Genomic DNA, 27891 nt, shown 5'->3' on the forward strand with positions numbered 1-27891 from the left:
TGACAAAACTCAGGTGAAAGGAACTGACCTAGCTCCTGGCAAGTAATAGTCACAAATATGAACTGAATCAGGGTCCAGAAAAGCAATAAAAATATTCTGAACAATTAAAAGTATAACCAGATATAAGATAGTAACTGGCATGGAAACCATGTTCAATGATTTCTAAATCAAATTAAGCCAGGAGCACCTGGGTGGCTCAGTTGGCTAAGTGTCCGACTTCGGCTCAGGTCACGATCTCACCGTTGGTGAGTTTGAGCCCCACATCGGGCTCTGTGCTGACAGCTCTGAGCCTGGAGCCTGCTTCGGATTCTGTGTCTCCCTCTCTCTGCCCTTCCCCTGCTCGTGCTCTGTCTCTCTCTCTCTCTCAAAAATAAACACTTAAAAAAATGTAAATCAAATTAATGCCAATTAAACACCACTTTTCAGCCTGCTACCTTGCCCAAACTGAAAACAAATTGTAATGTCAACAGCCAGCAAGATTATAAGCATGCTCAAGTCAAAGACCTTGTCTAGGTATATATATATCCCCAAAAGATTGAAAGCAGGGACTCAAAAAGATACTTGGACACCCGTGTTCACAACAGCAGAGTCACAATAGCCAAAAGAGGGAAAAAACCCAAGTGTTCATCGATAGACGAGTGGATAAACAAAATGTGGTTATACCTACAATGGGATATTATTCAGCCATAAAAAGGAAGGAAACTCACACGTGCTATAGCATCAATGAACCTCGAAAACACGATGCTAAGTGAAATAAGCCAGACACAAAAGGACAACTATTGTATGATTCCACTTTTGTGGAGCCCAGAATAAGTGAAGTCATAGACACCAAGTGGAACAGAGGTTACCAGGGGCTGCCAGGGAGAGGGGAATGGTGAGTTATTGTTTAACGAGTAGTTTCTGTTCGGGATGATGAAGGAGCTCTAGAAATAGACAGTAGAGATAGTTACACAACAATATGAATGCACTCAATGCCACCGAATCGTACACTCAAAAATGATTAAAATGGCAAATTTTATGTTAGGTATATTTACCGCCACCCCAGAGGTCATCCTTGATTCCTAACTCAAGAGCCAAACCCAATCCATCAGCAAGTAGCTTGTGTTTTCCTCTCCTCTCTACGCTCCCCTTCCTCACCACATCCGGGTCACTATCGCCTCAGCTCGCCATTGCAACGGGAGCCTTGGCTCCCTACTTACCTCCTGCCTGCCTGCCTTGGATACCACTCCTTCCTACCACACGCTGGTCTCCTTCAAGGCCTCAAACGAACCCAAACTCCTTTTCACGTTTCACTTGCTTCTTCCTTTTCCTGCCCCACTTCTCCTCAATATCTGGATTTTTCTCATCTTTCAGTCTCAAATGTCACCGCCCCCTCAGGTCTTCCCTGACCCCCCTATCAAAAGAAGATCCCACTCCTCATCATTATCCTCTGTAACATCACACTCTTTGCCTCCAACAGTGCACTCACCACATTTGTCATTATGTCTCTTTGTCCATTTGTCATCTGTCTCCCGTGATTACGAGCATCGAATGGCAGGGTCAGTGTCTCTTTTAATACTGTATACCTAGTGCCAGGCAGAAGGCTGACACACAGGAGGCATTCAAACCATGTGTGTTGACTAAATGAGGGGGTCAAGTCCTGTTAACACGTTCCACTGAGATTTTGACTGGGATCGCAAGTTAAGGGCAGGTTACTGAAGCGTCTTCAAAACTGTGCAAAAACAGTTTTGAGAAGTTAAAGCAAACAGACAAACGTGAATCCCTGGCCGACTGTGAGCAGAGCCGCAGCACCAAGCCACTGGAGATAGGGAACACTGGTCAGGTTGGAGGAAGACCCTGCATCTGGGGGGCTGGGTTTTCTCCTCCCTTAACTAGTTGGAAATATGGCCAATTGTTCGCCAAACTGGACTCTGAAAGCCAACATTTGCTATTACAGTAAAACAGGAACTTCTTGGAGACATTCACGAATCCATCCTGCTCTTTTGTTCTGAGAGCTATTTCCTTCCTCTCCCGTCCTTTCTTACCTTTGGGTCTGGGGGTTGGAGGATGAATACTTGCAACCTCTTCAGAGTCGTTAATCTCTAGACGCTCATCGTAGGTCTGGTTTTCTACAATTTTGGTCTAGGTAAAAGGAGACATAATTACATAGCTCGCATCACCGGATGCGAGCTGATTCCAAACCAGTAGTGGTTCCTCTTCCTCACCCAAGACACCAGTTTTACATGAAACCTTTACCCCCATTCAAATTTTCCTTGGCTTCTTGGCCCAAGTCAAGCAGTTAAATCATTCTGCTGCAGCTCTTGTTTAGGAACTGCTGGCAGGCTGGCTGAGGATCGAGGGAATCGTGGAGGGAAACGACAGCCAACTGAGGGGACCAGCTCCCCAAAGCTGTAAGATGCACGCACACGGGCACAACAGTATTTGTCTTAAGAGGCAGCTCTCTCCTTATGGTCAGTTTCCCCCAAGGCTGTTGGGGTGTCGGGGCTGGGGGGAGGGAGCCAGGGGGCTGTAGAGGTTCTAAAAAGACTTCTGTCTCTGGGGTCCCCTTGTTTACCTGCAGAGAGGGTAAACTCCAGTTTCTCAGTCCCATCCAATAATCCCAAGCGCATCACCCCCATCTCTACCCCCTGTCTTGAAGGTCGGACCCCACTGAAGTTTCTTGGGGAAGTAAAGGAAGCCGAATGATAGCTGGTGGCGTGAAGGAAGAGAAGTAACGGTTGTCACGGAGATGGGAAGAGATGGGGGGATGGAGGGAAGGGGAGTCCTCTTAGATTCCTCCCGGGAGGGAGAAAGGGACTTCTCTTTCTGCTAAGGTGAGTACGAATTACCTGTAGCCCCTCTGAATCCGTCTCCTCTATCTGGAAAGAACCCCAGCCTACGGCCGGAGTCTCACTCCAATATCAGACGAGGCCACTTTCGGGCTTCGACTTGGAGCTGCCTGCCTTGTTGCCAGTCGCTAGGAGGCAAAAAAAAAAAAAAAAAATCGCGAGACTTGCTTCCGCTCTCGTGAGACCTACTCCCCTCGCGCTTTGCATCTCTCCCGGCAGCGGAGGTTCCGAGGAGGATCTGGAGGGTTTTGCATGAAGCCTCTCTGGGCGGGCTAGTCGCCTGTTTTTCTATGGTTTCAGTAAAAGCGTCTGTGGCGGCACCTAGCGACCACGGCTGGCAGAGCCGGCTGATGAGTATCGGTTCGTACAGTTAGCCGTCCAATCTGGAAACGCTGTGTACGTTTCTCCCGCTAGAACAAGGCAATTCGTTCTAAATCGGTCTAATCGGAATTGAGGCTGACTCTCGAGGCAGTATTCCTCGAAGCACCTTGAATGTGCTTTTATAGCACTTGTATTACATTAGAGTCCGTCCCCTCCACAGTGTCTCATTGCATGGGACATGCTTATATCAAGAAATCGTTCGTTATTTATATGCGATTCAAATTGAACCTAGTTTCCTATATTTTTATTTGCTGACGACTGAGCTTCGTTAGGGCATTGCATAACTTAGGCACTTTTATTTTAACGTTTATTTATTTTTGAGACAGAGAGACAGAGCATGAACGGGGGAGGGGCAGAGAGAGAGAGGGAGACACAATCGGAAGCAGGCTCCAGGCTCCGAGCCATCAGCCCAGAGCCCGACGCGGGGCTCAAACTCACAGACCGCGAGATCGTGACCTGAGTTGAAGTCGGACGCTTAACCGACTGAGCCACCCAGGCGCCCCACTTAGGCACTTTTAAAATGAGCGTTGGATGGGTGAATGAGGAATGATGAACGAAGACGTAAGGGATAAATATTTCAAAATCATGGACATAGTTAATCTGGGGAATCAGTGGGGTGCCTGGGTGGCTCAGTCGGTTAAGCGGTAACTTCGGTTAAGTGGGACTTCGGCTCAGGTCACCATCTCTCCGTTAGTGGGTTCCAGGCCCCCTTAGGGCTCTGTGCTGACAGCTCAGAGCCTGCTTCAGATTCCGTGTCTCTCTCTCTGCCCCTCCCCTGCTCGTGCGTGCGCGCTCTCTCTCTCTGAAAAATAAATAAACATTAAAAAAAATTAATTTGGGAAGTCAGAGAGAGGGTGAGAAAAACAGAGAAAAGAATATTGGAAACTGACCCTGAAAACCTGCCAGACAAAAGCAGGAAAGTGGCTTTAAAAAGGAAAATGAGAGACACTTCTGGCCAAAAATGGAACTGCAAAATACTTAAAAATGTGTCCTCTGTTATTGCTAATAATAATGCATATGTATTATTGAGCACTCCCCACGCAGGAGCACTCAGATTATATAGTCTTATTTATTAATGGATTATCTAACTTCACAACCTTTTGAAACAGATGTTCCTGCCAATTGAGAGATTAGATCATCGAAGTTTAGGAGAGTTAAAATTACTTGCCTAGACCCAGCTAGTAAGTGGTCAAAATGGGAGTCAAACGCGGGTCAGTCCGACTTCTAAATCCCTGCTGTGAACCATTATGACATACTGCCCCTAAGGCACTCCTCAGAAAGCGTGTTTGCAAGGGTGCTTTTCTTATGCAGTTTAATTTAGCTGATGTTGTATTTCCAAAGAACGAGTCAGTTTGTCTTTGCCGCACTGCCCTTTTGCACTGCACTTCGGTGGTCCGTATGGAAGATCCCCAAAAGTGGCCACAAGAAAACAATAATTCCAGGCAAGATTTTTTACTATTTTTAAATTAAGAATTTGCCTTTTAAAAAATATGGTTTTTATAACCAAAATTAAAAAATACAGTTTGACTTACATCCCTCCAGGGATGTAAAATAAGTTTTAAAAAACTTTTTTTTTTTTAATTTTTTTTTCAACGTTTTTTATTTATTTTTGGGACAGAGAGAGACAGAGCATGAACGGGGGAGGGGCAGAGAGAGAGGGAGACACAGAATCGGAAACAGGCTCCAGGCTCCAAGCCATCAGCCCAGAGCCTGACGCCGGGCTCGAACTCACGGACCGCGAGATCGTGACCTGGCTGAAGTCGGACGCTTAACCGACTGCGCCACCCAGGCGCCCCTAAAAAACTTTTTTTTAAAAAAACTTTTTTTAAAAAAAAAACTTAAAAAAAAACTTTAAAAAAAAAAAACTTAAAAAAAAAACTTTTTTAAAAAAAAAACTTTAAAAAAAAACTTTTTTTAAAAAAAACTTTAAAAAAAAACTTAAAAAAAAAAAGTTTTAAAATATGTGAGCTTTGGGGCGCCTGGGTGGCTCAGTCAGTTAAGCATCCGACTTCAGCTCAGCTCATGATCTCACAGTCTGTGAGTTCAAGCCCCGCGTCGGGCTCTGGGCTGACAGCTCAGAGCCTGGGGACTGCTTCGGATTCTGTGTCCCCCTCTCTCTGACCCTCCCCCGTTCATACTCTGTCTCTGTCTCAAAAATAAATTTAAAAACTTTAAAAAAAAATGAAATATGTGAGCTTTGTAAAGATTCTGCCAGAAAGCCACTAGCAATGAAACTGCAGTAAGAGTGAGTATTCTATAATGCAGGGTTTAAGGGCACGGGTTCTGAAGTTGAGCAGCCTTTGTTCGAATCCTGGCTTTGCTACTCTCTAGCCCCAACACCTGTGGTAGAATAGTTTTCCTCTTTGTACCTTGTAAAAGAGATTATTAGAGATCCTCTTTCACAGAATTCTTGTGAGGATTATTATTATTATTTTTGAGATTACTCATTTATTTTGAGAGAAAGAGAGTGAGCACATGAGCATGAGCAGGGGAGGGGCAGAGAGAGAGAGGGAGAGAGAGAATCCCAAGCAGGCTCTGAGCTGTCAGCACAGAGCCTGACATGGGGCTCGATCCCATAAACCGTGAGATCGCTACCTAAGCCAAAATCAAGAGTCAGATACCTACCCACCCAGGTGCCCCTTATTGTTATTATTTTTGACACTGGCCGAAAGAGAACTTGTTATTACTTTTCTGTACAGGAAGTTCAACAGCGTCCACTTAGTCCAGTTTGGTGGCCAATTCTTTAGCCTTTGCCTTTTCCAACTTGGCAATGTGAGCCACTGACTTTGGACCCACGATGTCACCTCCCCAGTGACAGTGGATCTCATCGTATCTGTTATTGTAATGGGTCCTGATGGCTTCCACCAGCTTAGCCGGAGCTCCTTGGTCTTCCAAGTTACCTGGTGTGAAGGTGACAGTGGTGCAGGCCTTCCTGTAGACCGAATGCCTCAGCCTGGCCTTGCCCTTGATAATGCAGTAGGGAACCCCTGTCTTAACATCACAGGGCTGGCAGGAAGAAGACCAGCTCAATGGAATCCACATCATGTGCTATCACCAGCAGCTTGTTTTCCACCAAGGTGGTGACGTTATTTTTTTTTAAATTTTTCAGTGTTTTTATTCATTTTTGAGAGCAGAGTGTGACTAGGGGAGGGGCAGAGAGAGAGGGAGACACAGAATCCGAAGCAGGCTCCAGGCTCCGAGCCGTCAGCCCAGAGCCCGATGCGGGGCTCGAACTCACGGACCGCGAGATCGTGACCTGAGCCGAAGTCGGACGCTTAACCGACTGAGCCACCCAGGCGCCTCTAGATGTCGATATTTAATAGCCCTACTGCAGCCAGATGTATGAGGACCATTTGACAAAGCAGGTGAGGTCCCTTTGGGGCTGGATGTCCTGTCCAGTGCCAAAGTCCCGGGACCTTTTCTCACACAGGGGACCGCCTTCTTGGCCTCCTGTTTCTTCACAACAGCAGGGGCCGGGGCCACCTTCTTCCTCTTAGCCTTCTTTCCTTTCGGCATCTTGGATGACTGGGGGAAAGAGACTCTCTTGAGGATGAAACGAGATAATCTGTGTGAAGAATTTAGAGTAAAACCTGGCTCATTGTAAGCGTTCAGTAAGTATTAAGGAATAAACAAGAGGTAAAAAGGGGGCAGTGGCATCATGAGGAAACCGGGGTTTCAATCCTGGCTCTATCATTTACAGGCTGTTTGAGTTTGGGCAAGTGTTTAACTTCTTTGATCCTCAGTGTCCTTATCTGGATTGTTGTAAAGGACTAGAGATAATGTGCAAAGTACCTGACACAAAATAAACACTCAATAAAAGAATGCTGTTTTTCCACGGCTGCCGTGGATGAGTGCTGCAGAGTTGAGCTAGTAGTGTGGGACAAAATGATATAGGACGCAGGGAACAACTGCTGAATCAGGTATACTCTGAGTCTGACCCTTGGCATGGGAGAAATGCCAACAGAATCAGAAGACTGGATTTGAGTTTTATTTCCATTACGTACTGGCTTAGAACTTTGTGTAAATTTCCTAAACTTGTCGTCATTTTCTTCATCTATAAAATGGGCATAAGCCCTGCTTCTCACACACTTTTTTTCACCTGCACACTTAACAATTTTTTTTCAATGTCTATTTTATTTTTGAGAGGGAGAGAGAGAGAGAGAGAGAGAGAGAGAGAGAGAGAGAGAGAGAGAACAGGTTAGGGGCAGGGAGAGAGAGACACACAGAATCTGAAGCAGGCTCCAGGCTCTGAGATGTCAGCACAGAGCCCGATATGCGGGATCAAACCCATGAACTGTGAGATCATGACCTGAGCCAAAGTCGACACAACAGTTTTTAAAAAGATATGATTTAGGGGTACATGGCTAGCTCAGTCGGTAAAGCATATGTCTCTTGATCTCTTGGTCTTGGGGTTGTAAGTTCAAACCCCATGTTTATTTAAAAATAAAATCTCAGGGCGACCTGGGTGGCTCAGTTAGTTGAGTATCTGACTTCGGCTCAGGTCATGATCTCACAGTTCATGAGTTTGAGCCCTGCATCAGGCTCTGTGCTCAGATGCTCTGTCTCCCTCTGTCTCTGCCCCTCCTCTGCTCGTGCTCTCTCTCTCAAAAATAAATAAACATTAAAAAATAAAAATAAACAAAATAAAGATACAACTTACAAACCATAAAAATTCACCCTTTTAAAGTGTACAATCTAGTTTTTAGTATCGTCACAAGATTGTGTAACCACCATCTCTAATTCCAAAACATTTTCATCACTTTACAGAACAAACCTCCCTCCCTATTTCTTCCCTCTCCTAATCCCTTGCAACGCTACTTTCTACCTCTATGGACTTGCCTACGCTGGACATTTCCTATAAATGGAATGAACAGGTTCAGAGCAAGTCTTCCAATATAAGCTATTGTGTTTTGTTACTGGTTTCCTTTACTTAACAGGTTCATCCATGTTGTATCATGTATCATTATCTTTTTATGACTAATATGACACATTTTGTTATTCATTCATCTATTGATGGACATTTGCGTTGTTTCCACTTTTTGGCTATTATGAATGATGCTTCTAGGAACATCGGTGTACAAATTTTTGTATGAACATATGTTTTTAATTCTCTTGGGTATGTACCAAGGAGTGAAATTGATGGATCATATGGTAACTCTGTTTAATTTTTGAGAAACCGCCAAACTCTTTTTCCAAAGCATCTGCACTATTTTACATTTCCACCAGCATTGGGAGAGGGGTTTAATTTCTTCACATTCTCACCAACACTTATTGTTATAGCCATCTTAGTGGGTGTGAAATGGTATCTCATTGTGATTTTGATTTGCATTTTCCTAAGAACTAAGGATGTTGAGCATCTTTTTGTGTGCTTATTGGTCATTTGTATATCTTTTTTACTTTTTTTTTAAGTTTATTTATTTTTGAGACAGAGGGGGGGGGAGGGAGGGAGGGAGGGGAGGAAAGAGAACACAAACAGGGGAGGGGTGGAGGAAGAGAATCCTAAGCAGGCCCTGTACTGTCAGTACAGAGCCTGACATGGGGCTCGATCCCACCATCCTGAGATCATGACTTGAGCCGAAATCAAGAGTCAGAAGCTCAACTGACTGAGCCACCCAGGCACCCCTTTTTGTCTTCTGTGGAGACTTGTCTAGTTCGCCCATTTTTATTTATTTATCTTATTTATTTATTTTTAAGTCATTTCTACACCCAGTGTGGGGCTCCTGCTCACAACCCCAGGATCAAGAACCGCATGCTCTTTGCACTGAGCCAGTCAGGTACCCGGATTGTCCCCATTTTTAAATGAGCTCATATTTTTATTACTGAGTTCTAAGAGTTCTTTATATATTCTGAATACTAGTCCCTTATGCACACCGGTTAGTTTGTACATTAAATAATACGGTGGCTGCGAGAGCTTTATAAACTGTAAGAGGTGTTGCTAATCAAGCGAACGCGCTGACAATCTGGGAAAGCACAGAAACAGGAGCTTTCGGAGCCGTAGCGTGAGCCTCCTATACCTCCTTGGCAAAACCTGCCCAGCAGCCGGGTACTGCACATCCCCACCCCACGGCGCCCCGCCCTCCGCCCTTTGACCCGCGCCATTTCCGGTTGGAGACGTGGCTCGAGGCCGCCATCTTGGCAAGAGGCGAAGCGGCAGCGGCTCCTGACAGGGGGGCGGCAGGTCCGGAGCGGCCGGTGCTCCCCTTCCCCCGACCCCAGCCCCAGTGGAGCCGGAAGCGCGAGTGAGCCCCATCACCGTCCTCACCATGGTAAGATCCGAGCCGGTCCGAATCGCCGGGGTCTGCTTCCCTTGCCCGTTGTCCCTGCCAGACGGCCTGGTGCTGGCTGGGGCCAGAGGAGTCCCGCCCAGAGGGCCTGGAGCCGGACACTTCCCTCGGGGCTCGGGGAGCCGTGTGGACTTCCCTGCCCCGTGCCCGACCTCCCAGGAGATCCGACGGACCTGCCTGCAGTCCCTTTCCCGTTGCGCCCACACCCCTTCTCCCTGCCCAGCTGGGCACCCTCCTCTTCTGGGCCCGGGGTGTTGCTGTTCGAGAACCGCGTAGTGGAGTGGCTTAGAGCGTCTCGCTGCAGACCTCGGTGCTAGTGTCCAGAGGGTTCCCTGGGGGCCCGGGCTCTGCAGGCTGGTCTCCTCTTGGGGGGGGGGGCGGGGGGCTCCCTTTCTTCGGTAATCGGCTCTCCTCTCATCCCCGGGGTTTGGTAGGCCCTTGATACTCGAAATCCAAACCCATTGGTGTTCAGGACTTCTTTTGTTTGTTCGGAAGGGGGAAATAGAGGAAAGTTCGAAAGGAAGATGGAACAGGAAGGAGGAACTTGTGACGTTAATTTGTAGGACCCAGGTGTCCCTGAAACCTTTCGCTACTTCTACAGAATTTAGGTGTGTCCGTTTGTCAGTGTTACCCAGTACATGCCGCGTATGGGGCCGTTAGGGAGATGTGAGCGAGTAATAGAGAACACAGGCTTTCTGTTTTCAAGGAACTTACCGAAGTAAAATGTGTAGGTGGCACATCGTAATCGGAACTCTCACGGGGGGGGGGGGGGTGCGACAAGAAGGGGTTGCACCCTTCTTCAGATGTTCCTTGCCTTCAGATGCGTGATCTTCATGTTCTCATCTATTGTAGAGACGGGGAAGATTAATGTGTTTGAGGATGGGACAAAACAGTGCCGACAGCACGAAATCTCGCTTTATCACTACAGTTTGTGGATATTTATGAAGTAGGAGAAATTCTTTGGTTCCAGATGAGCTAGTGACTTAGTGTACTTTATGCTCTGAAATCTTTTGAAGGATTTTTTTTTTATTCCGTTAATTCATTATTGATTTAAAGCATCTTCCTACACACTTGAGAGGTGACAGTATAGTTTGGTGCCAATCCTATTAAGTTCTGTTGACAGCGTTTTTAGATGAGAACTTGGATGGTGGAGGGGTAGGATTCATGCTTGGTTTTTACACCACTGAAGGATTTTTGTTTTCAGCTTCAGGCAAATAAATCGCCCCCAGAAGGTTTGCCTCATAAACTTTACTGTTGGACATAAATGTTTCAAAAACTCCCGTTTTTCATTTCCACTAGGAGGCTCAATATTGGGATAGGGATTCTTAAATTCCTTGGCTGTTTACATCCTGGGTGTATTTAGTGCATTTTAGAGCATATTATAATTTTAATAGCAAAATTAAAGTCTTGTAGTACATAAACCAAATACAGATAGTCTTTACAAAAACCGTGTTGGTTGAAAAGTTCTTGGAACTTAATATATGAGAGAGCACAAGCAGGTGAGGGGCAAAGGGGAGGAGAGACCAGATTCCAAGCAGGCACCACACCATCAGCGAAGAGCCCGATGTGCGGCTCAAACTCAGGAATCGTGAGATGGTGACCCGAGCCAATACCAAGAGTTGGATGCTCAACCGACTGAGACACCCAGTCGCCCTGGAACTTAATATTTTTAATTCATTGATAACTGAGAGATGATAAAGCCTTAGGCATTGAATGATAAACATAAAAATAAATTTTGCATGCTATTTGAATATGTGCATATACATACAGTTGTGTCATATTTAAATATGCATATTTTAAAAAATTATATGGGACTTGGCGAGAGCCAGATACCCACAGATTGGTGTACTCTGGAGAAAAACTTATCTCAGTGTATTCTGCTCTGCTGAGTGTTAAGAAATTATTAAGTATTATTTCTGTATAATGTTTTTGGGTCTTAGTCTTTTACTAAAAGATTCCTAGATAGTAGAAATGTCCAAATAGGTCACGTTTTGTAAGATTTATTCTGTCTAAAAGTTGTATCAGAACTTCTGAAAGATGATTTTTCCTCAGCATTTTATTATAAAACTTTCAAACATCTAGGAAAGTTGAAATAACTTCACAGTTATTTCACCCACATTTTTTTTTTTTTAAGATTTTATTTTTAAGTAATTTCTACAGCCAGTGCAGGCTTGAACTTACAACCCCAAGATCAAGAGTCTCATGCTCCACTCACTGACTGAGCCAGCCAGGCGCCCCATCAGCAGCTAGATTCTATAATTAACATTTCTCTATGTTTATTTTATTGCTCATTTAATCCATTCATCCCTCTCTCCACCTTTTTTTTTAATTTTTAATTTTTTAAATGCATTTCAGAGTAAGTTGAAGATATCAGTACATAAATGTTGGTGGGAGGGTTGTAGGTATGTCATTTTCCTGTTTTTCTTTTTTTCAAAGTTTTAAAGTTGACACACAGTATTGACAGTTTTGGGTATAATAAATGTTGATTTTTGAAAAATAAATTTCCTTTGTGAATGCAAAGAAGTTAATGCAAAATGCCCCATATTAGGAAGTCCTAGTAGGGGAAATAAATGAACAAATGCAGAAACAAATGGCTTATGATGACTTTGTCATAAAGTGAAGTACAAAAAAGGGCATCTTTTGATTAGATCTTCTTTCTAGTTTTTTGCAAATTAATGAGAACATGTTCTTATTTTCTTAACATTTGTTAGATAGTATGGTCCGTTCTTTGTCTTAATAAATTTAGAATTGCATAAACTTGATATGAAGTCTCATGGTGGCAACAGTCCGTAAAATCTTTGGTTACTTACAGAATGCTGTTTTATTCACTCAGGATAGCAATGAGTAAACTAGACTGGACACATTGAATATAAATGATGACATTCCGTTCCAAAAGTCATTAGTTATTAGAAAGCTAGATTTGGGTTCCTGTGAATGATCTGCACATAATGAGGGAGAAACTGAAATCCTACATAGTAATAACAGTCCCCAACTAGGGGGTTATTATTGCTTTTATTTACCTTCGTATATAACATAGCAGCTGCACAGCTTTTCTTTTCTTTATGTCTCTTTTTGATTGTTGTTTGAGAGCACAGCAAAGAAGAAAAAAGTTCTTGAGTTTCTGTTGATTTGCCAACTGTTTATTCTTCAAGTAGAAAGTTTTTACAGCAGAAAGTGAGAACAATGTCCTTTTATTTTCATTCTCTACAAGAAACTTGGGATGAGCTTAAAACTCTCACTGAGTAACTTTCAAGTTTTAGGTTTTGTATGAGGTGTAGATTTTATTGTAATCATCCCTCTGATTCTCTCTGTAATTACCTCCTGCAAACAGGAAAGACAAAGTGATCCTCTCTGACAGTTGTAGAAACTAGCCTTAATATGATCATGAATCACGTATATGTGTATATGACATCATTGTAGTCATTTACAAAGGAAAAAGTGACTGCCTAGTTCTGGGAGTGAGGAATATGGAACATGTAGAGGTTTGAGGAAATCTTCAGCTTTTTTTCTTTAGGGAATTGTGCGTGTTTATGGTGGATCACTACCTGTTATTCTCAGACCTTTATCACTAGTGGGGATGAAGACATGGTATGGCAGCTTATCTCAGACACAGCTCTGTCTGCACACACGTGATTTGTTTTGATGAGGCAGTTTGCCTTTTAGCAGCTTAATATTAATGTAAAATACTGTTCCAAAGTAATTGCTACTGGAGTAGTGGGTGTAAAGTGGGGGTATTGTACACTTTTAGTTGCTATAAAATTTTCAAACGCTTAACTTTAGAATTGTAAAGATGCAAAGGCACTGTAGATTTCATATAAACCTCTATTTTGGGGAAGCAATTAAGTGACTTATGCAATATATAATTAGTGACAGAGGCAGAACAGAAACTAATTCTTTAGGTTTCTTTACTCCAAGAACTTTCTGATCCATGTAGTTAAATCTGGGTAGAAGAGAGTTGTTATTTAATCCGAACACAAATGATGATATACTCAAACCATCTTAAGTGTTATTAAGAGAAAGGTTGTTTGACGAAGCTCAACTTAATGGTTTTTTGTTGTTGTTTTGTTTTAAACAGTCCTGGAGATGTCATCTAACTTTTGGGCCCTCGGTTTTTACATCTATAAAACCACCACGGGCTCTTGAAAGGTCCTTTTAGGTCTAAATGTTCTTTTCCAAAAATGTAATAAATAAATAAAGCAACTTTATAGAGAATCATACTTATTCATTCTTCCCCAAAGAAAATCAGATCAAATTACAGTCAGAAAAATTAACTTACCTTGTTGTGCATACTGTATTTTAATAAATGTTAAACGTTGGGGCTCCTGGGTGCCTCCAGTCATTTAAGCGTCTTGACTGTTGGTTTTGGCCCAGGTCATCATTTCATGGTTTGTGAGATTGAGCCCTGTATTGAGCTCTGTCTACACTTGCGGGCGTGGAGCCTGCTTGGGATTCTGTCTGTCCCCCCCCCCCCTCCCCCGCTCTCTCTGTCTTGCTTTCACAAAAAATATACAAACATTGAAAAAAAAATAAGGAAATGTTTGACATTGGTAAACACTGATATGAAGGGGAAGCTTTATTATGTCAAGGCACTTAAGAAGACGAATGCTAATTTAGAATAGGTTAAATTTATCTTGTTTAGAGGTGACCATACCTTCCAGAGGTGACATGAATAACATAGTGAATAGAAACCTGTGTCAGCTTCATGGTCCCTCTGATTGTGGTGTCTTGGGTATTTCAAGGTTTAGAGCCATACTTAGTGTGGGGCACTTTGGTACTACTTCAGAAGCCTTATTTTGCTTGTATCTGTATAATGGAATGACTCAAAGAGAGTCTCAGAGTAGAGCTCTTCTGCTTAGGTCCTACCTACTGTTTTACTCTACTGTTTGTTCATATTTACACACTCAACTTTCCCCAGTTAATCAAAGCAGATTTAAGCGCTGTTTCTTTCACCAAGTCATCCCTGATCTTACCAACTAGAAGTAATCTCTTTGAAATCCCAGAGTATGTTACTTAACACATTCTGCCCAGTATTACACTTATTTGTGTCTTATCCCTTGTAGGCTTTTTTCTGAAATTGAGGTATAATAGGGTGCCTGGATGGCTCAGTCAGCTGAGCGTCCGACTTTGGTTCAGGTCATGATTTCATGGTTCATGGGGTCGAGCCCTGTGTCAGGCTCTGTGCTGACAGCTTGGAGCATGGAGCCTGCTTTAGATTCTATGTCTCCCTCTCTCCCTGCCCCTCCCCCACTCATGTTCTGTCCCTCTGTGTCTCAAAAATAAATAAACATTAAAAATATAAAATAAAATTGAGGTATAATTGATATATAACATTATATCAGTTTCAGGTGTACAGCATGATGATTCAATATTTGTATATGTTGTGAAATGATCATTACAATAAGTCTAGTTAACATCCCTCACCATACTTACTTACAAAATGGATTTTCTTGTGCTGTGACCTTTTAAGATCCTACTAGGCTTTTGGAAGGAAGAATGCTAATCGGTTTCCTCTTAGTATTCCTGGAGAACATCTGGTGTGTATAGTAGGTGTTCAATAAATAATCATTTAGTTATTTTTATAATAATGTTAAAATGGAGACCACCAATCTATAAATAGCCTTTGACAAGCCCAATTAATACAGCAAAGTAGATGGGGGTTCCTGGGGGGCTCTGTTGGTTAAATGGCCCACTCTTGATTTATGCTCAGGTCAAGACCTCACAGTGGTGAGACAGAGCCCTGTGTTGGGCTCCGGGCTCACAGCATGGAGCCTGCTTGGGATTCTCTCTCCCCCTCTCTCTTTCTCTGCTCCTCCCCTGCTCCTGTTTCTCTCTTTTTTCAAAGTAAATAAACATTAAAAAAAAATAAAGGATGTGACTTGCTCCTCTTCACAGCATATACCTTTCTGGTTACAAGTTGCCCTTTGTTTCTTTGTTTCTTTGTCCCTTTTGTGTTGCCTTTGGTGTTAGTTTTTACCTAAGTTCTATCTGTGTGGAATGGATGCATTTTTTTTTTTAATTTTATTTAAGTAAGCTGTACACCTGATGTGGCCTCGAACTCACAACTCTGAGATGAAGAGTCACACACTCTTCTGACTGAGCCAACCAGGCACCCTGTATAATATTTTAATTGATATATCACACCTTTAAAATTATCAATAATTCCTTATTATCATTCACTATTCTTTTACTGTTCAAATTTTCCTGTTGTCTTACATTTTTTAACAGTTGTTTGAATCAGGAGTCACATAAGATTTATATATTATGATTGGTTGACAGGTTTCTTCAGTCTCTCTTAATCTGTGGGTTTGCTCTCCTTTTTGTTTTATTAATTTAAAAATTTTTTTTTAATTTTTAAATTTTAATTTAAGTAGGCTCCATACCCAACATGGGGCTTGAACTCATGACACTGAGATCAAGAGCTGCATCCTCTATCTACTGAGCCAACCAGGCGCCCCTGCCCTTCTTTTTATTTTTAATTGAGATATAAATCACATACCATAACATTTAGCCTTTTAAATTTATATCATTCAGTAGATGTTTTAGTATATTCACAAAGTTGTACAACCATCACCACTATCTAAACTTAGAACATTTTCATAACCCCAAAGAGAAACCCTGTACTCATTTGCAGTCACTCATTTCCCCTTTCCCAGCCCCTGGCAACCACTAATCAACTTTCTGTTTCTGGTTTTGCCAATTCTGGATGTTTCATATAAATGGAAGCATGTAAGATGTGGCCTTTTATGTTTGGTTTCTTTCACTTAGCACAATATTTTCAAAGTTCATCCATGTTGTAGCATGTTCTTCATTTCTTTTTATGACTAACATTCCATTGTATGGATATACACTTTGTTTATCCATTCATCAGTTGATAGACTTTTGGGTTTTTGCTTTTTAGCTTATTTTCATCATTATGAATGATGCTGCTATGAACATTGATGTACAAGTTTTTTATGCAGTACAGCTCTTTTCTGAGGGACATTTTGGAGCAAAAATATTACTATTTGGACATGTGTGGCATGTAAACCAATAGTGAACCAGTACAGAGATTTACCTGCTTGTCCTTATTAGTAAGCTGAAACAGTGACTAAATTTTTATCTTTTTAATTATTTTGCCAGGGGCACCTGGGTGTCTCAGTTGGTAGAGTGTTGGACTCTTTTTTTTTTCCTTAATGTTTATTTTATTTTGAGAGAGAGAAAGCATGAGTAGGATGAGGAGGGAGGGAGGGAGGGAGGGAGAGAGAGAGAGAGAGAGGAAAGAAAGAAAGAAAGAGAAGAAAGAAAGAAAGAAAGAAAGAAAGAAAGAAAGAAAATGAATCCCAAGCAGGTTCCGAGCTGCCAATGCAGAACCCAACTCGAGACTCAATCCTACCAACAGTGAGATCATGACTTGAGCCAAAATCAAAAGTCAAACGCTTAACCGACTGAGTCACCCAGGTGCCCCAAGTGTCCATCTCTTGATTTCGGCTCAGGTCAGGATCCAGGTAACTCATGGGATTGAGCCCTGGGTTGGGCTCTGTGCACAGCATGGAACCTGCTTAAGATTCTCTTTCTCTCCCTCTGCCCTTCTACCCTACTTGTGTGCGCTCTCTCTCTCTCTCCCTCTAAAATTAAAAAAAAAAAAAAAAGAAAAAGAAAAAAGTAATTTTGTTTTGTCAGAAATCTGTAGATGGTTGAAATATGAACCTATGATAAAAATTAATGTGAAATCAGGGGCACCTGGGTGGCTCAGTCGGTTGAGCCACTGACTTTGGCTCAGGTCATGATCTCATGGCTGGAAAAAAAAAAAAAATGGCTTTCACCATTACTGTCCTCAATAAACACTACTACGGCGGCGGTGGCGGCGGGTGGGGGGGGGGAGATGGAGAACGGAAGGAGTTAATAGCCACTCACTCTGACAGCTCACAGCCTGGAGTTTGCTTCAGATTCTGTGTCTCCCTCTTGCTGTGCCCCTCCCTCATTCATGCTCTGTCTCTCTTTCTCTCAAGAATAAATAAGACATTTAAAAAAATTAAAAAAAAATGTGAAATCAAATTTCTTGAGTACATTTAGTTTTGGCCTTCTGTACAAATATAACTCTTGACCTGGTAGTAATTTTAGGTCAGTTTCATCTACAAAGAGATTAAAATATTAGCATTATTTGTGTACCAAAAATTACCCTTCCGTTTATTTAAAGAAATCTTTATTTCACACGATTAATGTAAAGACATGGAATTGCCACGATATACACTTTAAATATCTTAACAATTTTATACGTTAATCATACCTTACTAAAACCAAATTAAAAAGTAAAAATCTATAGCCAAAATAAATAAATAAAGTTAAAGACATGGATAATTTCCTTTGAGAAATGTGTCATAATCATTTTGCATTTTTTTTCTTTTTCTGGTATCCTTTACTGTCTTCAGTATATCTTTTTGCCTCATATGTAGGTGATGACAAAAACCTCCCAAGGCCAAGGGGTCAGTGTTGGTGATAGATAGATTTTTTTGAGTGCAAAACTATTTATTTTAAAATATGTAAATATTTGGGGAAAAATAACTGTTTTTGGACTTTTAAGCTAGATTATTTTCATTTAAAAAAAATTTAATGCTTGTTTTATTTTAGAGAGGGGGGGTGAGGGGGGGAGGAGCAGAGAGAGAGAGGGAGACACAGGATCCGAAGCAGGCTCCAGGCTCTGAGCTGTCAGCACCCGACTGTCAGCCTTGACTCAGGGCTCGAACTCTTGAACCGTGAGATCATGCCTGAGCCTAAGTTGGACGCTTAACCGACTGGGCCAGCCAGGCACCCCTGCCATTCTTAAAGTAATCAACTGGTAATTTTTATACTCTGTGACTCTCTATCTAAAATATTTTCTTGAAATGGGCAGAAAACATGAGTAGACACTTCTCTAAAGAAGACATCCGGATGGCCAACAAGCACATGAAAAGATGCTCAACGTCACTCCTCACCAGGGAAATACAAATCAAAACCACACTCAGATATCACCTCACACCAGTCAGAGTGACCAAAATGAAGAAATCAGGAGACTATAGATGCTGGAGAGGATGTGGAGAAATGGGAACCCTCTTGCACTGTTGGTGGGAATGCAAATTGGTGCAGCCACTCTGGAAAACAGTGTGGAGGTTCCTCAAAAAATTAAAAATAGATCTACCCTATGACCCAGCAGTAGCACTGCTAGGAATTGACCCAAGGGATACAGGAGTACTGATGCATAGGGGCGCTTGTACCCCAATGTTTGTAGCAGCACTCTCAACAATAGCCAAATTATGGAAAGAGCCTAAATATGCATCAAGTGATGAATGGATAAAGAAATTGTGGTTTATATACACAATGGAGTACTGCGTGGCAATGAGAAAGAATGAAATATGGCCCTTTGTAGCAACGTGGATGGAACTGGAGAGTGTTAATGCCAAGTGAAATAAGCCATACAGAAAAAGACAGATACCATATGTTTTCACTCTTATGTGGATCCTGAGAAACTTAACAGAAACCCATGGGGGAGGGGAAGAAAAAAAAAAAAGAGGTTAGAATGGGAGAGAGCCAAAGCGTAAGAGACTCTTAAAAACTGAGAACAAACTGAGGGTTGATGGGGGGTGGGAGAGAGGGGAAAGTGGGTGATGGGTATTGAGGAGGGCACCTTTTGGGATGAGCACTGGGTGTTGTATGGAAACGAATTTGACAATAAATTTCATATATTGAAAAAAATAAATAAAAATAAAAATCCCTGAAAAAAAATAAAATATTTTTTGGATCCTTTTAAAAGTAATTTACAAAACAAGATTTTTTTCTGAGGGTATTTATGATTTAGGACATTTTTTTAAAAAAACATTTTTTCCCTACTTTAAATTTTATTTACATTTATTTAAAAATATATGTGTATGTTTTTAATGTTTATTTATTTTTGAAGGGGAGAGAGAGAGAGAGAGAGAGAGAGAGAGAGAGACAGCATGAGTGGGGGAGGGGCAGAGAGAGAGAGAGAGAGAGAGAGAGAGAGAGAGAGAGAGGGAGACACAGAATCCAAAACAGGCTCCAGGCTCCCAGCTGTCAGCTCAGAGCCTGATGTGGGGCTTGAACTCAAAAATTGTGAGATAATGACCTGAGCCGAAGTCGGAGGCTCAACCGACTGAGCCACCCAGGCACCCCATATTTGCACTTATTTTATACGGAATTGACTCCCAGGTCATCAGTCTTTGTTTCTTCAGTTTCTTCTGGGTTTTTTTTTTTCCTTCTGTGCAATCTCCTCTTCTGGTTTAGGAACAGTCTCCTCTTTTTCAGTAAGTATCATCTCAGTGTGGCAGAGAGAGCTCATGTATGGGTAGATCTGACCATGAGCTCTGTAAGTTCTCCCCATCTTGGGGGCTTTGTTCACCTGGGTGTGCTCAGTGATCAGAGAATCTACGTCTAAACCCTTAAGTTCAGCATTTCTCTGTGCATTTTTAAGCATGTACAGTAAAAATTCAGTATTCTTTTTGGGCCACCAACCAACCCTTGTGCAGCCCCACTGGTTGGCCTTGGGCACACCTACCAACTCTACCTTTGTGGTGACAGAGTGGTACAGATTGCTTCTGTAAATGACATCATTCAGATACTTAGTGGCTTTTCCAGTGCATACCCTGATGGCCCGGGCAGTTTCTTAAAGTGAACATGAAGATTTGAAGCCCCCCCCACCTTTTTTTTTTTAATGTTTACTTATTTATTTTGAGAGAGAGCTCATGTGTGTGCAGGGGAGGGACAGAGAGAGAAAAGAATCTCATGCAGGCTCCATGCTCAGCAGCCCTGAGCCCAGCACAGGGCTCGATCTCATGACCTGAGATGAAATCAAGAGTTTATCGCTCAACTGACTGAGCCACCCAGGAGCCCCTGAACCTCTATAGACCAAACACTTCTCTAATATAAACTGTTTTCACCTAGCTGCTTGGAAATAAACATGATGGTAATTATCTCCCAAATAACCTAATTACCTAGTCTTGGTGGATAAGGACATTGTGTTCTCATCTAATTGTTATAGAACTGTATTGATGTACTGAGGCTATAGGAATATTTGAATTGACTAAATTGTTTTTTCTTCAAGTTGCTCGCTTATAGGGCAGTTTCTGTAAAGCTGCGAAGTCTGATTAGTGGGATGCTGCTATTTCAGATGTTGTATCCCAGCGTTGAGGCTTCTGAAATGTGTAAATAGTCCTTTTGTTACTTGTATTTGTGAATTCTTGGGTTCCTGCACTGTAGAGACGGTTAATACTGCACTTAATTTTCTTACTCCCCTGCTAATGGCATTTGAGGTCTCTTCGTCTTCTTTTGGTGCTTTGTTTTGTTTAATGAATGCCAGACTGTGAGAAAAGGCTGTAGGTCTTGATCACTGATTGGTGTCACAACCTGTGTAAAACATTGAGTCATTCAGTTTCTCATTTTACAGATTGTTTACATATCTGGAGGTAAGATAGTGTGGGATGGGAACGTTATTAATCAAAGAGCAAAAGATCAACTTAGACTCACTAGATTGGATCCATGTTCTAGGTAAAAATGAAAGGAAAGGTCAAGGGGCTTCCTTTAAACCTTTAATCCTGGTCAGACCTGTTTTGCTGTGGAGATTTCTGTCCTTAGAAAAAGTTTTTAACTATTCTTCATGGGTCTGCCAAAGCAAAGAGCAGTCCATTTCTGAGTTCTAGGGAATCTGTTAACAAACCTATTTGTAGACTTGGAAAAAGGTGTTTTGTTTTTTTTAACTAAGTTTTTCTTAAGCTACGGTATTGAAAAATAGGAATGATAGTTTCATTTTCCTCTATTGTAGCTTTACTTTATGAATTACATACTAGAATGAAAAGAACAATGAAGTAGAGTTTGAAGGTTACGTCACTGAATAACTGAGTGTGGCATTCTGTGTCAGATCTGAGGATGCTAAGAAAATAGATTTGAAGAAATAATTTGTATTCACTTCACGTATGTTCCTGGCAGGTGCTGTTGGCAGCAGCGGTCTGCACGAAAGCAGGAAAGGCTATTGTTTCTCGACAGTTTGTGGAGATGACCCGAACTCGTATTGAGGGCTTGTTAGCAGCGTTTCCAAAGCTCATGAACACTGGAAAACAGCATACATTTGTTGAAACGGAGAGTGTAAGATATGTCTACCAGCCTATGGAGAAACTGTATATGGTGCTGATCACTACCAAAAACAGTAACATCTTAGAAGATCTGGAGACCCTAAGGCTTTTCTCAAGAGTGGTAAGAGTCCTTTTGTAATGGTGGGTTATAGTTTTCTGCTTTAAATTTTCTCTATGAAACTGTTTATCCCCCAAAGCAGCTGCTACCTATCAGTTTGCATGCCGCATGCCTCCCACCCCTACCCCAGCAGTTTATTGCTACAGCTTCTTCCCTATTCATTCAGCACTTTGTGCCCTCCTAGACTAAGTATCCCAAAAGAGAATGTGCAAACTGACCTTTCCTTTCGCAGACCTTAAGTGGTTCCTTCGATCTGTTTTTGTGGTTCTGACACTTGTGTGTCCATATTTTTAGATCATGTTTATCAGATAAGATTTATTTATCTATTTAAATATTTATTTTAAGAGAGAGTGTGCACACACACTCTATAAAAATAAACATTAAAAAAAGTTAGCTGCTTAATTCGCCTAAGCCACCCAGGCACCCCTATTTATTTTTTAAGATTTTATTTTTAAGTTATCTCTACACCCACCATGGGGCTCAAACTTAAACCTGAGATCGAGTTGCATGCTCTATCTATGGAGCCAGCCAGGTGCCCCAGATAAGACTTATTGATATAACACAATACAACACAACATGCACGCGCGCGCGTGCGCGTGCGCGCGCACACACACACACACACACACACACACACACACACACACACACACTTTATGCCAAAGTCTTGCTTAAAAGAAAGGGTAGAGGATCTAACAGAGGGATTCAGGATTATTGAAATCTGTGTATTTTATTTTACTTTTTTTTAATATGTGTACTTTCAAGAATAAGACTTGGGAAACATAAATGCTGATAGATCTTAAATCTCTTTTCCATTGCTGTCCACTATTAGATACCTGAGTATTGCCGAGCCTTAGAGGAGAATGAAATATCTGAGCACTGTTTTGATTTAATCTTTGCTTTTGATGAAATCGTTGCCCTGGGATACCGGGAGAATGTTAACCTGGCACAGATTAGAACCTTCACGGAAATGGATTCTCACGAGGAGAAGGTGTTCAGAGCAGTTAGAGAGGTAAATAGGGTCTTCTTTGGGAGTTCTTGTTCGTGTGTCTTTCTTTTAGGCTTTTAGTATTTTGATTTTCCTATACTCAAAGCCACATCCACGGATGTCTCTTTGTGTAGACTCAAGAACGTGAAGCCAAGGCTGAGATGCGGCGTAAAGCAAAGGAATTACAACAGGCCCGAAGAGATGCAGAGAGGCAGGGCAAGAAAGCACCAGGATTTGGAGGATTTGGGAGCTCTGCAGTATCTGGAGGCAGCACAGCTGCCATGATCACAGAGACCATCATTGAAACCGATAAACCAAAAGTGGCACCTGCACCAGCCAGGTATAGTCCAGTGTATCACCAGCAACCCTAGAATGGCAGGTGAAGGCTGTATGTGTGTGTTGCGGAGTGGTAACTGATTTCTGGCAAGTTGAAATTATGGATGACTTGATGAAGTAAGATGTAATACTAAATTTGGCTACATTGGCTACATAATAAAGGGATAAAGGAGAAATCTGAAGGTAGAGAATTTTTGTGTTAAAGAGTTCTTTTACAAATTATACCATGAGAGTTGCCTTATTTTGGGAAAGAGGGGGCTATTTAACTGTTTATGGAGCATTTTTTAATCTAAGTGTGAATGGCTTTCAGGGAGAATCTGAACTACCTGAAAGTACTATGTGCAACAGTTTATGCACAGGTGTGTTTATCCGGACGAAAAGTACAAAGTTTTCATCTGATCATGCATGCTTCCATAAATGTACCTTTGCTCTTTAGGTACTTGAAGCTTACATATTGATAGTGACTCAGCTGCCAGTTTGGGCAGGGAATAGTCTAATCCTCCACTAAACCCTAGGATACTTTGATTTTTCCCTTCAGATCTGCACATGCCTCTTAAAGAACAGCTTTAGGGAAAGCTTCAATGATATGGGGTTACAAATTCACTAATTTTTAAAAATCATGTGTATGTTTTTTCTTACTTTGCTATTTCTTATTCTTCCACTTAGGCCTTCAGGCCCCAGCAAGGCTTTGAAACTTGGAGCCAAAGGGAAGGAAGTAGATAATTTTGTAGACAAATTGAAATCTGAAGGTGAAACTATCATGTCCTCCAATATGGGCAAGCGTACTTCTGATGCAACCAAAGTGCATGCTCCACCCATTAATATGGAAAGGTGAGTAGTAACTTTTTCAGTAAGAACAGACCATATATTTAAAAATGTTTATTTTAGGGGCACCTGGGTGGCTCAGTTGGTTAAGCGTCCGACTTCGGCTCAGGTCATGATCTCACGGTCCGTGAGTTCGAGCCCCGCATCGGGCTCTGTGCTGACCGCTCAGAGCCTGGAGCCTGTTTCAGATTCTGTGTCTCCCTCTCTCTCTGCCCCTCCCCTGTTCATGCTCTGTCTCTCTCTGTCTCAAAAATAAATAAACGTTAAAAAAAAAAAAAAATGTTTATTTTAGCGCATTACAAATTCTTTATGTGACTTTTAGTTTTTCTAGAATTTAAAAGACTTAGGATATATTTTAGGGACACCTGGTTGGCTCAGTTGGTTAAACTTCTGACTCTTGATTTTGGCTCAGGTCCTGATCTCATGGTTCGTGAGATTGAGCTCCGGGTTGGGTTCTGTGACGACAGCGTGGACCCTGCTTGGGATTCTTTCTCTCTCCCTCTCTCTCTGCCCCTCCCTTGCTCACGCTCACTTGCTCTCTCTCTCCTTCTCTCTCAAGATAAGTAAACATTAAAAAAATAATGATAAAATCAAAGTGTTAAAAAAAAAAAAAGACTTAGAATATATTCCAGATTTTAGCACGGGGTCTTTTTTTTTTTTTTTTCTTCTTTCTTAACCGTGATTTTAACTGTGGCTCTCAGCTATTTATTTCCTATGAAGTTTAGAACTTACCTTTTATCAACTCTGCTGGCTAAATTTATAAGTAACTTGTCTTCATGCCTAGTGTGTGCCTTGTCTCTCAAAGTGGAGTTGAATTAGTGCTCTCTTGGGCAGCACATAAACTAAAATAGGAACGGTACAGAGAAGATGAGCATGGCCTCTGTGCAAGGATGACACGCAAATTTGAGAAGCTTCCATATTTAAAAAAAACAGTGGACTTGAATTAGAGAGCTAGAGGTGTAGCAGCCCTACGCTGTATTTTGGCGTGTCTTCTTCTAATTAAACTTTCAGGAGAACCAATCTTTAATACGAAATGTATAAATATCTTTAATGGCAAATTAACTTCGTTTGCCTTTTCAGTACTTAAACTCAGTATAGAATATTTTGATTTGTTTCTGATCTAAGGATTGGTTGGTAACATTTTTAGTTACCAAGTTCACATATTCATGACTCAGATTTCTTGTCTTGAAGCCCAGACCTTCTACTGTTGCTGATGGTTTTGGGGTCAAGTGAAAGATGAGTCTGGGAGGATACTTTCATGAGGTGTGCATGAAAGAGGGGTGTTTTGTATATCCCTTTCTGTACGAAATGAACAGGGATACATTGGGATAAATGTCTTAAATCACTAAAGCTCCTTTGCTATTCCTGGTGGTTGCTTAGTGTGTGGCACTATTTTAAAAAGATGCTGGAAACTGTCATGTATTAGAGAGGGCTCGAGGTTCTTTGCTAAATGATGAAATACTTGCTGAGCCCGGAGCAAACTCTTGTGAAGACGCACGGGCCCCCGCGCTGTTTGAAGATGCGCTCCTTTGTGGTCTTGAGTCTCATTCCTCTGTTTCTGGGAAGACTTCCGTGGTGGAACAGAGAACAAAATAGGATGCCAGAATATTCTTCTTAGCTTCTGCAGTTCACCCAGTTAAAAATAGTTTTAGTAAAGGATATGGATAGTTTGTACTTTGTAATTGCCCAGAGAGGCAGCACTTTTTGTTTCACTTATTTTTTTGTGTCAGGTTATACATTCATATAGTTCAAAATTCAGAAGGTTCAAAGAGTGTTACAATTAAAAGTCTGTCTCCCACCCAGCCAGGCAAGTTTGTCTTTTCGGAGGCAACTAGTATTAATTAGTTTCTTCTTGTATTCTTCTGAGGAGTATAGTCTATATGTAGATGAATACAAATATATGTGTTTTTTTTTTCTTTTTATATGTAAGTGGTAATAACATACTAGGTACATTTTCCAGTTGCTTTTTTCACTTACTTATTTTGGAGATGAGAATATCCTTATTTGAAGCTATAAAGACGTGACATCTAAATGGAAGACTTTATCCTAAACTGGATCTTGTACAACTTTAAAGGACATTATTAGGTCAGCTGACAAAATTGGCATATGGTTGGTAGATGAAACAAAGTACCAATGTTCCTTTACGAAGTTAATATGTACTTTGGTTATGTGAGAGAATATCCTATTCTTGCAGTACTCTGAAGTGTTTAGGGCTAAAGGGCCATGGTATGTATAATCTGCCTCTAAATGGTTCAGGAAAAGAAATCAAATAATAGTTCTAGAGAGTATGCAAATGATAAAACAGACGGTGGGGCAAAACGTTAACAGCATTTAAAAAGTGTATAAATGTATTTCTGGTATAATTTTAATTTTTTTCATTGTTGAAATCATTTTCAAATGAAAAGCATTTTCAGTTGTTGCCCCCTTTCTTCACAGCAGTGTTCATTTTTGTGGACGTACCTTTATGTGTTTAAGCAGTTCCCTCCTGATAGACACTTGAGTTATTTCCATACTTCTGCTATTATAACCCTTTCTTTAGTGAATGACATTGTTTGCACAGCTGAGACTTTGTGGGCTGAACCTAGTGCTTTAAATTTTGTACATACAGCAGTAGCACCTTAAAATAAGTTGTTGATGGCTCATTACCATTAAACCCTGGAGAAAGGGAATTCTGGTTCCTGCTTTTATGAACAGATTTTGTTACTTTTTCCCTACAGTGTGCACATGAAGATTGAGGAAAAGATCACACTCACCTGTGGCCGAGATGGAGGATTGCAGAATATGGAATTGCATGGCATGATCATGCTTAGGATCTCAGACGATAAGTTTGGCCGAATTCGTCTTCATGTAGAGAATGAAGATAAGAAGGGGGTGCAGCTACAGGTGTGGAGAGGTTTTGGATAAGGGAGTCAACTGGAGTTTCTCCTTTGAACCATAGAACACAGAAAACATTTCTTTTTTCTTTTTTTTATATTATATATTTATTTATTTTGGGGGGAGGGGCAGAGAGAGAGGGAGACACAGAATCCGAAGCAGGCTCCAGGCTCTGAGCTGTCAGCACAGAGCCCGACGTGGGGCTCGAACCCACAAATTGAGATGGTGACCTGAGCTGATGTCGGACACTTAACCGACTGAGCCACCCAGGTGCCCCTGATTTCTTTTTAAAGTTTATTTATTTATTTTTTGAGAGAGAGACTGAGAGTGTGAGCCGGGGAGGGGCAGAGAAAGAGGGAGAATCTCAAGCAGGCTCTGGCACTGTCAGCACAGAGCCCATGCGGGGCATCAAACTCTGCAAACTCTGAGATCATGACCTAAGCCAGAATCAAGAGTTGGATGTTTAACTGACTGCGCTATTCAGGCGCCCCATTAATATGATTTCTGTAGTCCATCTTACATGGCCTGAATTTTAACAACCTGAGTGCTCTTGGCAAGATTGCAGCTAACCTTTCAACAGAACTTTTCCCTCTCCTGCCTGCTGACTCTAAGGCCAGGACTCATATCTGACCCTGGCAACTGATCAGTATCTAACCTTAGTCTTCTACTTGGCTTGCCTGGCTCTACCATGATGTTGCTTCCTGTGAAGTATTTTTAGAAAGGACTTGGTTGAATGTATTTAACTTTTTTCAATTACAAAGTTATTAACTTGTTCAATTACAAACAAAATAGTTTAGACTTGAAATTATTTTAATTATTACTTTTAAAATGTCTTAAATCTTTTTAAAATTCTTCAAAGAAGGGAAATTTTTCTTCAAAGCAAAAGGAATTGGCATTTTTTAGGCACTCCTATTCTCTTCTCTTCTATTTATTTATTTATAAGATTTTATTTTTAAGTAATTTCTATACCCAACATGGGCTTGAACTCACAACCCTGAGATCAAGAGTTGCATGCTCCACCAACTGGCCTGGCCAGGTGCCCCATGGTATTCTATCTTAGATATTTAGATTATGGGCCATGTAAGACCAGAAGGAATTTCTTTTCTTTTTTTTTTTTTTTAACATAAATTTCTGGTTGTTTTTTTTTTTCATGTTTATTATT

At 41.4% G+C, this 27891-nt stretch overlaps 2 protein-coding genes and 1 non-coding gene across 4 annotated transcripts in view; 2 read left to right on the forward strand and 1 right to left on the reverse strand.

Annotated features, from left to right (window-relative positions):
- IFT46 (intraflagellar transport 46) overlaps positions 1-9949 on the reverse strand; it is a 23196-nt gene extending 13247 nt beyond the window's left edge. Inside the window, exons 1-2 of one of the 2 annotated variants that reach the window (XM_042957736.1) lie at positions 9472-9949; positions 2025-2121 (exon numbers count right to left, since the gene is read on the reverse strand). In XM_042957736.1, the coding sequence (XP_042813670.1) occupies positions 2025-2121; positions 9472-9474 (100 nt within the window). In that variant the 5' untranslated portion in view covers positions 9475-9949. Of the gene's footprint in view, positions 1-2024; positions 2122-2828; positions 2976-9471 lie in introns of those variants that run through there. The other variant, XM_007080379.3, reaches the window with a different exon arrangement.
- The window catches only part of ARCN1 (archain 1), a 26214-nt gene continuing 7650 nt past the window's right edge, over positions 9328-27891 (forward strand). The window contains exons 1-6 of the mRNA XM_015536769.2: positions 9328-9475; positions 21449-21712; positions 22539-22718; positions 22829-23034; positions 23697-23861; positions 26573-26738. Of these exons, the coding sequence (XP_015392255.1) occupies positions 9473-9475; positions 21449-21712; positions 22539-22718; positions 22829-23034; positions 23697-23861; positions 26573-26738 (984 nt within the window). The 5' untranslated portion in view covers positions 9328-9472. The remainder of the gene's footprint in view (positions 9476-21448; positions 21713-22538; positions 22719-22828; positions 23035-23696; positions 23862-26572; positions 26739-27891) is intronic.
- LOC122231668 lies at positions 24674-24780 on the forward strand. Its single transcript, XR_006208912.1, has one exon. It is a non-coding gene; the product is annotated as a U6 spliceosomal RNA (small nuclear RNA).

Source organism: Panthera tigris, chromosome D1 (genome assembly GCF_018350195.1).
Source record: "Panthera tigris isolate Pti1 chromosome D1, P.tigris_Pti1_mat1.1, whole genome shotgun sequence".
Taxonomy (NCBI): Eukaryota; Metazoa; Chordata; class Mammalia; order Carnivora; family Felidae; genus Panthera; species Panthera tigris.